Consider the following 12,179-nt stretch of genomic DNA (forward strand, 5'->3'; position numbering starts at 1 on the left):
CCCCATTTACCCTTTCTGAGAACCCCTCTTACCTGGCCGCTACAGGACCTGGCAGACTGGGTTTAGTTCACCTTCTCTACCCTACCCTAGTTCAACTCCAGATGCAGAGAGCACAAAATAAAAGGAAGGATCTGATCATTTCTGTTATATTAAGTGTCTCAGTATGTTTGTGGTATTTGAGTTCCATCTTCCCAACCACGATGTAAGTCCATCAGTTACCACTAGGGAACCCTGAGCGCCTCTAGAGGACCCAGGTTGAGGACCACAGTCTGACAAAACTCAGACCCAGTTAATCCAATAATAACCTCTCCTCCTCCAACTGTACAAAGTGAGGCAAACCCACCTCCTCGAGAGGGATATCCAGATGCCCCATGTGGACCTTGTTGTCCGTCCTGTGAGCCACCAGGACATGCTGGACGGTCGGGCAGTGCTTCACGGCTTCATCCACGATCTTCTTCAGCTCCACCACGCGCCCTCCCCGGAGTCCTTGGTTGAAGGTGATGACCACCTTGCACTTGGCTAATGGAGACAAACAGGTATGCTGACATCTCCCCTGGGCATTTTCCCAGAGGAGAGGCCGTCACACCGTCCTCGGCCACAGCCACCGTGGTGGCAGAGCATCACCAAGATGCTGAGACCAAGCCCCAACATGTCCCATGTGCCCCAGCCCTGTGCAGGGTCAAGAAGCTTCAGTGTCCAGAAAACAGAGGCCACACCCCCAGGGGGTACCAGGAGTGACAAGCCCCCACCCTCGCTTTTAGCAGAAGGCCCTGCAGGTCCACACCTGCTCTGCAATGACCAGGCAAGGCTTGGCCAGGCCCAGGACAAGGCTGGGGAGGCCCAAGCTCCCACAGCTAACTGACGGTGAGGACCTGAGCAGGGAACTGAGTACAGACGCAAACTGGGCCTCAGAACCATAGGCAAAGGAAGGACCCTCCACGGGATGCCTGGGTGGCTCAGCACTTCAGTGTCTGCCTTCAGTTCAGGTGGTGATCCCAGGGTCCTGGGATCGAGTCCTGCGTCGGACTCCCCGCAGGAAGCCTGCTTCTCCCTCGTCTGTCTCTGCCCTGTGTGTGTCTCTGCCTCTGCGCGTGTGTGTGTGTGTGTGTGTGTGTGTGATGAATAAATTAAATCTTAAAAAAATAAAATAAAAAGGAATGACCCTCCATATTGTGCCCCAACCTGGGATGACCCAGAGGAATCAAGGCTGCAGTGGACTGTTCTATAACTGGCCCATAAGGAAGAGCCCGGAACAAACACCCAGGTACAGTAGTGACTGGCAGGGCTCCACACACAGCCTCAGAGCTTTTATCACTCTTCACCAAGGACTTCTTCCAAAGTCACAGGCAGAAGTGATGGAATGCCCAGCCCCAGCAGCCCTCCACAATGAGTCAAGGGTTGGAATGTAAACAACCCCACTCCCCCCACCCCAGGAGCCTATCCTGACACATCTGTCTCCATCACCCCCAGGGTTCCCTGGAGGACTGAGCTCCAGGAACCATCTGTGGAAGCTGGTCTGGTGGATTCCCCTTGCCCAGCCCCACTCCCCACCACCGTATAGCAGTTCCCAGGACCACCTCCCAAATGAACTGGCTACCCCTGACCTTTCATTTCAGGGTCTGCTTCTGTGGGAGCCCTGACTGAGGCACCCATCTCCTTCAGCTTTTCAGTTGGAAAAGTACCCTCTAGCAACATACTCATTCTTTCTTCATCCCAAGGGACCTAGAGATGACATGCCCTCAAAGGCCACCTAAGAATTCTCTAAGCCCTTGGCTGGGTCATCTAAGGGTCAGAGGCGTACTCTAGAGTGCTTGGAGCACCCAGGGCAGTGTTATCGAGCTCTGTATGCCAGGGGACCTCAGCTGTACACTCTGCTCCTCAGCCTTGGCCATCGGTCACCCTGGGGAAACGAAATCAGCTGGGCAGAGTCTGTCGGAGACCATCGTGGCCTACATCCCAGGTGCTGACATTGGTCCAGGTAAACTCCCTATGGGGCAGGAAGGGAGATGATTCATCAGGTAGAAAGAGCCCAGCCTCAAGGGGATGAGAGACAAAGAAAGCTCAGGACCCTCCAGGAGAAAGCAGTGGCCCCAGCCCATCCTGCGTGTTAGAACTGCATTCTGTGGACTATAGCCCTCTGCAGCTTCCCATGGCACATGCCTAGCTTTTGGCACTCATTTGTCTGAGGCTTTCCACCCAAGCAGTTGTCCAGGGCAGGAACCTCTGTGTATATACCTAGTTCCTAGGAGGTGCTTGGAAGCATGTCTCACTCTGTGGTTCTCCCTGAAGCTGGGTGATGGGTACAGGGTGTGTGCACAGCATCAGGGCACAGGCCAGATCAGCATGACACTTTATCTGGGAAGATCTGATTTTACCAACCTGGTTTTTGAGCTGGTATTAGCATCTGCCTTCATTTTTTATTGCTCCCATAGCCAATTACCACAAACTTAGGATCTCGAAAAACCCATATTTTAGTGCACAGTTCTCTAGTCCAGGTGAGCTTGGTAGGGTTCTTTTCTTGGAGTTTCATGTTTAAAATCGAGGTATGAGGGAGCAGAGCTCTTATCTGGAGGCTCTGGAGAAGAGTCTGCTTCCGAGCTATTCAGGGTTGGCAGAACTCAGCTCCATATTACTTTAGGACTAAAGTCCCCATTTCCTCATTTCCCTTGCTGTTAGCCAAGGGTCATTCTCAGCCTTTAGAGCCACCTACATCCCCTAGCTTGTGACCCCCTTTATCATCAAAGCCAGTAAAGGCAGATCAAGTCCTTCTCATGCTCTGATCTCTCATTCTGCCACATGTCCTCTGCATCCAGCCAAAGCTCCTTGCTTTCCAGGGCTTACATAATTAGATATCCAGGGCTCACCTGGATAATCTCCCCCATTTTAGGGCTCATCCCACTCACCAAGCTCTTTTGCCGTCTAAGGTAACATAGTCCCAGATTTGGGAGTATTAGGGTTTGGACATCCGTGGGGGCCATTCTTTGCACCCACCCCCAAGCCTCTCAGAATCATTCTCTGGCCCTCCACCCTCCCCCACCATATTGCCCTCTCTCTTCACTTCTCACACACCCTAAAGCAAGAGAGAAGATAAAAGTAAGAGGAGTGGTCAGAGACTGAAAGCCAGGCCAGGGGACAGAAACTCTAGAATAAAACATATTGACTGAGGTGGCTGCCTAGCTCATGATGAGACCGTGGTGGCCATGCTCACACTCCCCTCCTCCCCCTCCCAGTGATGGATCAAAGAGTTGCAAATTCTTTCATCTAGTCTCATACTACTTCTTAAGGAGAAGTAGGGTCTTGATCTCCTCCCCTTGAATTTAGAATGATCAGACTGGTTGGACCAATGGAGTATGGCAAAAATGACACTGTGTATTTTGGACCTAGACTTTAGGAAAACTGGCAGTTTCTACTTCCATCCTTTTGGAACCATAAGCCACTCATGTAATAAGTCTGACTGTCTGAGGCTGTTCGAGCTAGTCATGTGAAAAGACCAGATGAAAAGAGGTGCTTGGCAGTCTCCAACCATGCAAGCCAACCCAGCTTATATCCCAGATATCATGGAGCAGAGAAAAAACATTCCCACTAAGCCCATCCGATTCCTACCCCCACAGAATCATGAAATATAACAATAAAATTTATTGTTTTAAATACTAGGTTTTAGAGTAGTTTGTTACACGGTATTAAAAAACCAAAACACTCCCCTTGTTGACCCAAGAGAATGCAAACACCTGTCCCAACAGAGCCTAGTCCCCAGAAACTGACATCTGAATAGCTGGATGTAGAGGGCTGTCAGGGTGGGTAAGAACCTCTTAATTGCAAAGTTCTAGAGAAAAGTTATAGAAGTGTCCCCTGCTGAGGGCCTCAGCACTGACCTGGCCCCTGCCCTTCTGTGGCCTTGTTGTTTAGGGTTCCTGAAGTTCTGGGATCTGCTCTAGCACCCAGCTACTAAATATCCAGGGCCCACTGCTTTTGCTTGTTTTAAAGAATCTTAACAGAAAAACTTGGCAACCATGACCAATGTCATCAAGAGAAGAAACCATCAGCCTAGCATAATGTTAAAAGCATGGACTCTGATGGCAGAATGGGTTCAAATGCTGATTCTGTCAGTAACTAGCAATGTGACCTTAGGCAAGTCACTTAACTGGTTGTTCTGTGCCTTGGTTTCCTCATCTTCAAAAACAGTAGCCTCCCAAAGAAGAAAAGCCCAGGAGTAGATGGTATCACTGGTGAATTCTACCAAACATTTAAAGACAAATTAACATCAATCCTCAAACTCTGTCCAAACACTGCAGAGGAGGAAACACTTTCTAACCAATTCTGCATGACCAGTATTACCCTGATACCAAAGCCAGACAAACATATCACAGGAAAAAAAAAAAAAAAACTACAAACCAATACCCCTTATGAACACTGATGCAAAAATCCTCAACAAAATGCTAACAAACTATATCCAGCAGCATAATAGCAGGATTACACATCATGACCAAGTGGGATTTATTCCTGGAATGCAAGAGGGGTCTGGCACGTGAAAATCAAGGACAGATATACAGAGCATAGGAATGGAATAGAGAACTCAGAAATAAGCCCTCACATATATGGCAAATTAGTCTTGACAAAGTGCCAAGGGTAACAGGCTCTTCAACAAATGGTGCTGGTACCACTGGATACCCACAGGCAGAAGAATGATGTTGAACCTCACACCATATACAAAAATTAACTCAAAATGGATCAAAGACCTAAAAAGTTTAAGACTATGAAATTCTCAGAAGAAAACACAAAGACAAACCTTCATGACACTGGAATTGGCAACATATTCCAAAACCACAAGCAACAGAAGAAAAAATGGATGACCCAGACTTCATCATTAAAAACTTTTCTGCATCAAAGAACACTACTGAGAGAGTGAAAAGACAACAAGAGAATGAGAGAGATAATTCCAAATTATAAATCTGATAAAATTCTAGCATCCAGAATACAGAGAGAACTCTTACAACTCAACAACAAAAAAGACAAACAACCAATTTAAAAATGGACAAAGGACTTACTTGGATAGACATTTCTCCAAAGAAGACGTACAAAAGGAGAAGCACATGAAAAGATGCTCAATATTAGTCACTAGAAAGGCAAATCAAGCCCACAATGAAATAGCACTTCATACCTACTAGGATGGCTATAATTTTTCTTTTCTTTTTTTCTTTTTTTTTTTTTAAAGAAGAAACTTTTTTTTTAAAAAGGCAGGCGCTAAACCGCCCAGCCACCCAGGGATCCCTAACTTATCTTTTAAAAGTGAGATAGTAAGTATTGATGAGGGCAGCCCAGGTGGGCTCAGAGGTTTAGCGCCCTCTTCAGCCCAGGGTGTGATCCAGGAGAGCAGGGATGCAGTCCCATGTTGGGCTCCCTGCATGGAGCCTGCTTCTCCCTCTGCCTGTGTCTCTGCCTTTCTCTCTCTCTCTCTTTCTCTCTCTCTGTCTCTCATGAATAAATAAAATCTTTAAAAAAAAAAAAAAAACAAGCGTTGATGAAGATTTAAAGAAACTGTAACCCATCATACATTGCTGGTGGGAATGTAAAACAGAGCAACTTGGGAAAACAGTTTTGCAGTTTCTCACTAACTTAAATATAGATTTACCGTGTGTGCCAGCAATTCCAAGCCAAAGTATATGCATGAAAAATTGAAAGCAAGTGTTCTCATGAATGTTCACAGCAACTCTATTCAGAAGAGCCAAGAAGTATTAACAAGTCAAATGTCTATCAACAGATGAATGGATAAACAAAACATGGTATACCTAAAACAATAAAATTGTATTTACAGAAAATGAAATGAAGCAATGATACATTGTAAGTAGTCAAAAAAGTCATATACAAAAGGCCACATACTGTATGAGTTCATTTATATGAAATATCCAGAATATGCAAACCACTTCACATAGAAAGCAAATCGGTGGTTGCCAGAAGCTAGGTGGAGGGGGAAATGGGGAATACATGCTTAATGGGTATGAGATGTCCATTTGAAGTGATGAGAAAGTTCCAGAATAGACAGTGATGATGACTGCACAACATTGTGAATGTGCTTAATGCCACTGAACTATACACTTTAAGATGATTATAGCTGTCAGAAAAAGTGGGGGAAGGGAGAAATAGAGTACTATCTCCTATCATACTTACGAAGACTAGCTTAGTTAAGTTAAAAGGGATGACTTTGGCAAAGTGCTTAGAACAGTGCCTGACACATAGTAAGTTTTACAAAGTTGAGAGGGAGAGAAAGAGAAATGAGTGGCAGCACCAACCCTTGAAAGTGGAGGGAGAGATATAGAAAGGGAGTGGAAAGAAGGTGGTCAGCCGGGGTCTGAGAACTCTGCCCTTTAGCTCTGTTCACTACCCAAAGGCAAGTCTTCAGTGAGACACAAAAAACTCCCAATGGCCCCTATAAGCACCCTTCTTGGTGATGCAGCTCAGGGGACTCTCTAATATCTCAGTGAGCAGGGGTCAGACCTCGAAGACATGGGGTCACCGTCTAGACACTCAGCCCTCCCATATCAAAGAAAGGAAGGAGACAATATTGTTCTGGACACTGTCCAGGAAATTCTCACGTACCTGCAGACAGAAATGCATAAGGATGCACCATAAGCCCCCATACCTGACTCCAGGCCTCCAGGAATGGTCCACCCCACCCTTCCTCATGATGGAAGGCTTCTAGCTGTTGACCTATGAGACCTTCCCCATACATTCCAGCCTCATCTCCTCCCGCACATTTCTTCCCTCCACCACAGCCATGCCAGCCTCCTCCCACCAATCAGCTGGCACCTATGCTGTTCCGTCCACCTGGAATCTTCCTTTCCTTCTTCACCTAGTTAATCCAGTGCCATCAGATCTCAGTCAGTTCACCAAAAAAAATAAAAATAAAAAAATAAAAAAATAAAAATCTCAGTTCACAGAACAAATGCTCATTCAGCCATGCCCCTGTCCCTGGTGGTATCTGTCATTCGTCTGTGTGATCTGTATTAATGTCTGTCTCCACTCTAAATCCCTGATGGCCAGGCCCAAGGAACAAAGGCCAGGGGCCTCCAGGTTTCTCCCTCCCTCCCAAAGGCTCACCATCATTGATCCTCCCAGCCAAGGACTCTGCACTGAAGCCAGCAAAGACAACGGTGTGGACGGCTCCAATCCTGGCACAGGCCAGCATTGCAGCCACCGCCAGTGGGGACACAGGCATGTAGATGGCCACACGGTCCCCTCGACGGACTCCATGTCTCTTCAGCGTGTTGGCCAGGCGGCACGTGGTCTCCAGCAGCTCCCTGAAGTGTAAGGAAAGAGGCTGTCAGAGATGGAGAGGGCCAAAACGCAGAGCGGCTCAAGGCGGCGTGATTCTGCGAACACAGGTACTGTCTGTGCCCAGCCAGGGCTGGAATGAAGCAGGCGCTCAAGTGCTTGCTGCAAGGCGAGTTCTTTTCCGGAAAGGGCTGTTCTCACGGTCGCAGGCTGGCAGTGACAGATTCAGGGCCACCCTACTTTGGTACCCGGCCAGGCTTCTCGGGACACGAGTCCGAAGCCTCAGTCATCACAGCCCTCAGACTTCTGGAAGTGGCCGCCCCCAAGAGTGACCTCCTAAGACCCCGACGCAGAAAGTCAAGCGGGGAGGGAGGGGTCGCGGGCAGGTAAGACCCCAGTTTTCTGAGCCAGCGCAAGCCAGGGGCACCAAGGAGGCTGCGGCTGCGGGGTCCTGGCTTGTGTCCGTGCGGCCAGTGAGCCAGAGCGAGGACCCGCTGCGCGGCCACCACGGTCCCCACGGCGGGGGGCGGCGGGGGGCGGCGGGGGGCCGCACGGCCACGCCCCAGGCCCGCCCGCCCCGCCTCTCCAGTCCCCGTGCGCCTCCGCCACTCCCGCCTCCCGACCGGGGAAGCGGATTGGCTCCCGCATGGGCACGTGACCCAGCCCAGCCCAATCGGAGCCAACGACGGTCCACGGCGGCCCCGCGCCCCGAGCAGAGCCGGCGCGAGGGCGGGCGCCCCGGGGAGCGCGGCGCCGGGTGGTGCGTCCCCACGGCTGACCCGGGGCTGTGCCGGCAACCAGTCGTTGTACCTTGTTTGCCGCAGTTTGAGCCTGATTTGTTATCCATCGACGGAACTGCCGTGGGAAGCCCGACCACGGGGGCCGAGCGGAGGGGCCCGGCTCGTGCACCCGCGCGGCCTGACCGCCCCGCCCGGCTCCTCGCGAACCCCAGGTGTGCGCCGGCGCGCTCCAGGGGACGGCCCGGAGGCCCCGGCGGGGTGGGCTCAGCCCTGCCCGCTCGGCGGACACTTCGCGGGGCCTGTGCCCCCGCCCCGAGCGCCCTGCGAGGAGACCTGTGGAAACCGGGCGCAAGGCCGGCCTGCACCTGGCCCCGCTCTCCTGCACGCCGCTGCAGCGCGCCTCTCCTGCGGGGCGTCCCTGCTCCTCAAAGCTTTCAGACGCCCGCTGGTCCCCCACGCACCGCGTCCTGAGTGCAGGGAGAAGAGCGCAGCCCCAGCACCGAAGTCCCCAGAACTCAGAGCCCAGAAACACTCGCAGCACCCCAGGGAAGGCGGCTGGGGCAGCCTACGACGCACTGAGGACGCAGCAGTGGTCGACGGCCCAATTTCCATAGCTAAGGATGTAAGCCTCCGGGCAGTGTCCTGGGAGACGGAGGCTTGAAGGTGTGTTGCTCAACGCGACGGGATGCAGTGCTTATTCTTAGACCAAAGGCAGCCGTCAGAAGCCAAGGAACAAACAGGAACTGTCTAGACAGAGCATCCCGGGTGAGTTTTCTATAGTAGCTGCACTAAATGTGGCAGCTGGCCTTTCTCGACAGCCATGTGATCATCTGAGACAGCAGGTGCCATGCGTCTCGTGTACCTGTCTCAAATGTTCAGGAGAAGCATCACCTACCCAAGACCCTGCCAAACATTCAGTAGGTATTATCTTTCCCAACAGATCTCTTTGTCATCATTTTCTAAAATTATAAAAATCATTTCTAAAATCACGTAGCTGACTGGTAGGTTCCTAAGATGTTAAAGATTCCCTTCCAGACACCATGGGGATGAGAGGGAACATATCCTCCAGGGCCACAGCTCCAGCTACAGAAATGAAGGCACATGCACAAAAGTGTGAAGAGGATTTATCACCTCGGCTTGGTGTTGAGGGCAGCAGGGAGAACTTTCTGGACAGGTTGGCTGCAGTGAGGAGTAGCAAAGGAGCAGGGGGGAAGGAATGGTGATTTTCCCCACAGTGGCAGTATTTGCCCCACTACTGTAGGGCAGTTGAGCAATTGCCCTGGAGCAGAGTCTGGCAACCAAGCTGAGGCAGCCCATGAGTTCCCTGGAGGATCGAGAGGTGTCCGCATGGGCTGGACCTGGAGCTGTGTCCAGTGGGTCCCATACTCTTGCTGCTACATGCAGTGGAGTGATTTCTGATAAAGAATTTGATCTGGGTAAATCTCCAAGCAGACTCCCCTTGCTATCCACTCTGCCAAAGCCATAAACCTCAAAATCAAAGGGCTCCTTGAGGGTCAGGTCGTGCAGTCTCCCTTAAGGCCAAGAAATCTTGTTGCTACACTCTTGCCCACAGTGGTCCAACCTCTACTTAAGCATCATACTGCTGAAAGTCACCACCTCACAGGGCTGACTCTTGCTTTGTCATTTTAGCCCTAGCTCAGTCCTTTAAAGCTGGATAAATCAAATTTATCATTCAATGACAGCCCTTCGAATTTCTCAAGACCCCGTCACACCCCAAGAAGCCTTTCTTCTCCCAGTTCTCTCATCCAGCCATCCGTGACCCCACTTATTCTATGCGTTACTAAATGTGCCCCCACATCCCCATGGTGTTTGTCTAGAGCAGGATATGGGTACCCAGGCCCTTGACCTCAACTGTACATTTAATAATGTAAATTAAGAACACATTGATTCCTCCACACTTTTGCCATTGGAAAATATGGTCAGCAAACCTAGGTCTTCAACTCATTGAAAAATAAATGTTATTTGAGCAATCCTATCATTCCACATAATCAAAAACTGTTCAAAAGCATGTTCTTGGATACTTGTGACTTCTCAGTGACTCCCCACAAAAAAAAAAAAAAAAACTCCCACAAACTGAAACGCTACTATTTCTGTATCAAAAAGATAATGCAGCCACTCGGAGACTAGTGCTTTGGGCTGTCACTACAGGAAATATTGGCTTCCTCCTGCCTACAGGGTCTTCCCAAGGGATGGTAACTTGCAGCTTTCTGAGAAATGATCTTACTGAAGTGGGTTAGAGTCGTATTTTCAAGCGCAAAGAAAAAAGTAACACTTGTTAGTCTAGGACTGAGTAAGATACCTAAGTTTGCATTGTAGACTCCTCAGGGCCAGACTTTCAATATGGACATATGCAGGTAATGTACACAAATACAGAAGTTTGGCATGGTGTTAATGATGCTTCACAAAATGCTGACTGGCCTTGGGTGAAGGGAAAAGACTTTCTATAGCCAACTATCAGCATCGGCAGGGAAGAATGTTTCTCCAATGCTGAAGACATAATCTGACCTCAAGTATTTGTAACCAGACACTTGTCAATGTCTCATCAGTATAAAGGCCCCTGGCCCTGCTCAGTCCAAAACAGGACATAGCTGGAAAGAGTTCAGAAGAAAGACAGGAAGATATACACTGGTATTTATTTATCTGTACTCTAATCAAAACTTTTTGCATGGTTATCGTTCAAAAGTATCTTTCCCTCCTAGCCATTTCCCAATGACAGCCCAGGGAAGTAAGATAAGCCATGTGTGCATTCGTGTGTGCATGTGTGTTTGTGTGTGAATTCTATTTAAGAAATAAATTGGAGGATCCCTGGGTGGCTCAGCGGTCTAGCGCCTGCCTTCAGCTCAGGGCATGCTCCTGGTCTCCCGGGATCAAGTCCCACATCGGGCTCCCTGCAAGGAGCCTGCTTCTCTCTCTCCCTGTGTCTCTATCTCTCTGTATCTCTCATGAATAAAAAATAAAATCTTAAAAAAAAAGAAAAAAGAAAGAAAGAAATTGGGAATACATGATTTGTTCAGTTTCTACAATTACTCTGGCTCTTAGTTTTCATTAAATAAATACCACCTTCATTGTCCAGATATCTACTCTGCTAAGTACAAGATCTTCTTGGGCAGGGATTTGGGGGTTATTGCCTTCTTCCTAGGGCCTGCAGCTGAGCCTAATTCATAGAAGGCTTGATAAACATTTGTTGAATGAATGGGAATAGCAGATAAGCGAGCAATGACAAGAACTCTGGCAGGCGCAGGACTCCTCAGGCCCGTGCTCTCACCGTGAGCACCTGTCCACTCTACAGACACCTTTTTTTCCCTGCACTGAGAGAGGCAGAGAGGGCGAGGCTGACGATCATAGCAGCATCACACAGGCAGGAAAATGTCCTACCCCTTGGACAGCAGATGAGAGGGACCACTCCTACTGATAAACCACCCACAGCTACTTTTCTCCTAGTTTCTTGTGCCAATGAGGGAAATAAACCCATGTGATCATGTTGATATTGTGACTGTAAGGCCTGTGACAGACACAAAGCATTTCAGAGTCCCTGCTTTCTCCAAGCTTGAGTGCTGACAGAAGAGGGGTTAACTCCAGGACCTAGATGCAGAACCTGAAAGGCGCCACTCATCTTGCTTCTATGCAGTTCAGTATTTTCTTCAGCAAGCCACTTCTGGAAGATGGGGTAGTAAAGAGGAAGCGGAACAAAGCAGGAAGGCCCCGGGACTTGCATGGAGGGCCAGGCAGGGCACATCGAAGTAGCAGTCACACGGAGCCTTTCTTGTAATCAGGATGGAGGAGAACAGGAGAGAGGATGGGGCTGGGCATGGCCTCTCCCCTCATGATTCCATGTTTGGCTCCACACTGAGGACCACCTGCCCAAGAATACACCTCACTAGGCATATTCAGGTTGAACGATTCCTCCTAAGGCTTTCTCTCCTGCTCTGACAAAACCCTATGCAGTTGACCTCTAGACAAACCCCTGAGGAATTGAAGTTAGATCAGACTTGAAAAAAGTCCTGTCCTGATTAATGTCTGATTTCCCCTCAGACCTCAGCACTTGGCCTCCCACCCAAGTCTTGTCTCCAGAAAAGTTCTTCCTTTCCAGGCCCAGAGCCCAGCTCACAACACTGAGGGAGCCAGATGCCAGGCTGGCAGCACTAGACA

General features: G+C 49.4%; 1 protein-coding gene across 4 annotated transcripts in view; it reads right to left on the reverse strand.

Moving 5' to 3' along the window:
• Positions 1-12,179, reverse strand: part of ACSS1 (acyl-CoA synthetase short chain family member 1) — a 58,790-nt gene that overhangs the window by 24,115 nt on the left and 22,496 nt on the right. For all 4 annotated transcript variants that reach the window (XM_026016408.2, XM_072727392.1, XM_026016409.2 and 1 more), the window contains 2 exons: positions 7,096-7,295; positions 344-519 (listed from right to left, as the gene is read on the reverse strand). In XM_026016408.2, the coding sequence (XP_025872193.1) occupies positions 344-519; positions 7,096-7,295 (376 nt within the window). The remainder of the gene's footprint in view (positions 1-343; positions 520-7,095; positions 7,296-12,179) is intronic.

Source organism: Vulpes vulpes, chromosome 11, assembly GCF_048418805.1.
Source record: "Vulpes vulpes isolate BD-2025 chromosome 11, VulVul3, whole genome shotgun sequence".
Classification (NCBI taxonomy): domain Eukaryota; kingdom Metazoa; phylum Chordata; class Mammalia; order Carnivora; family Canidae; genus Vulpes; species Vulpes vulpes.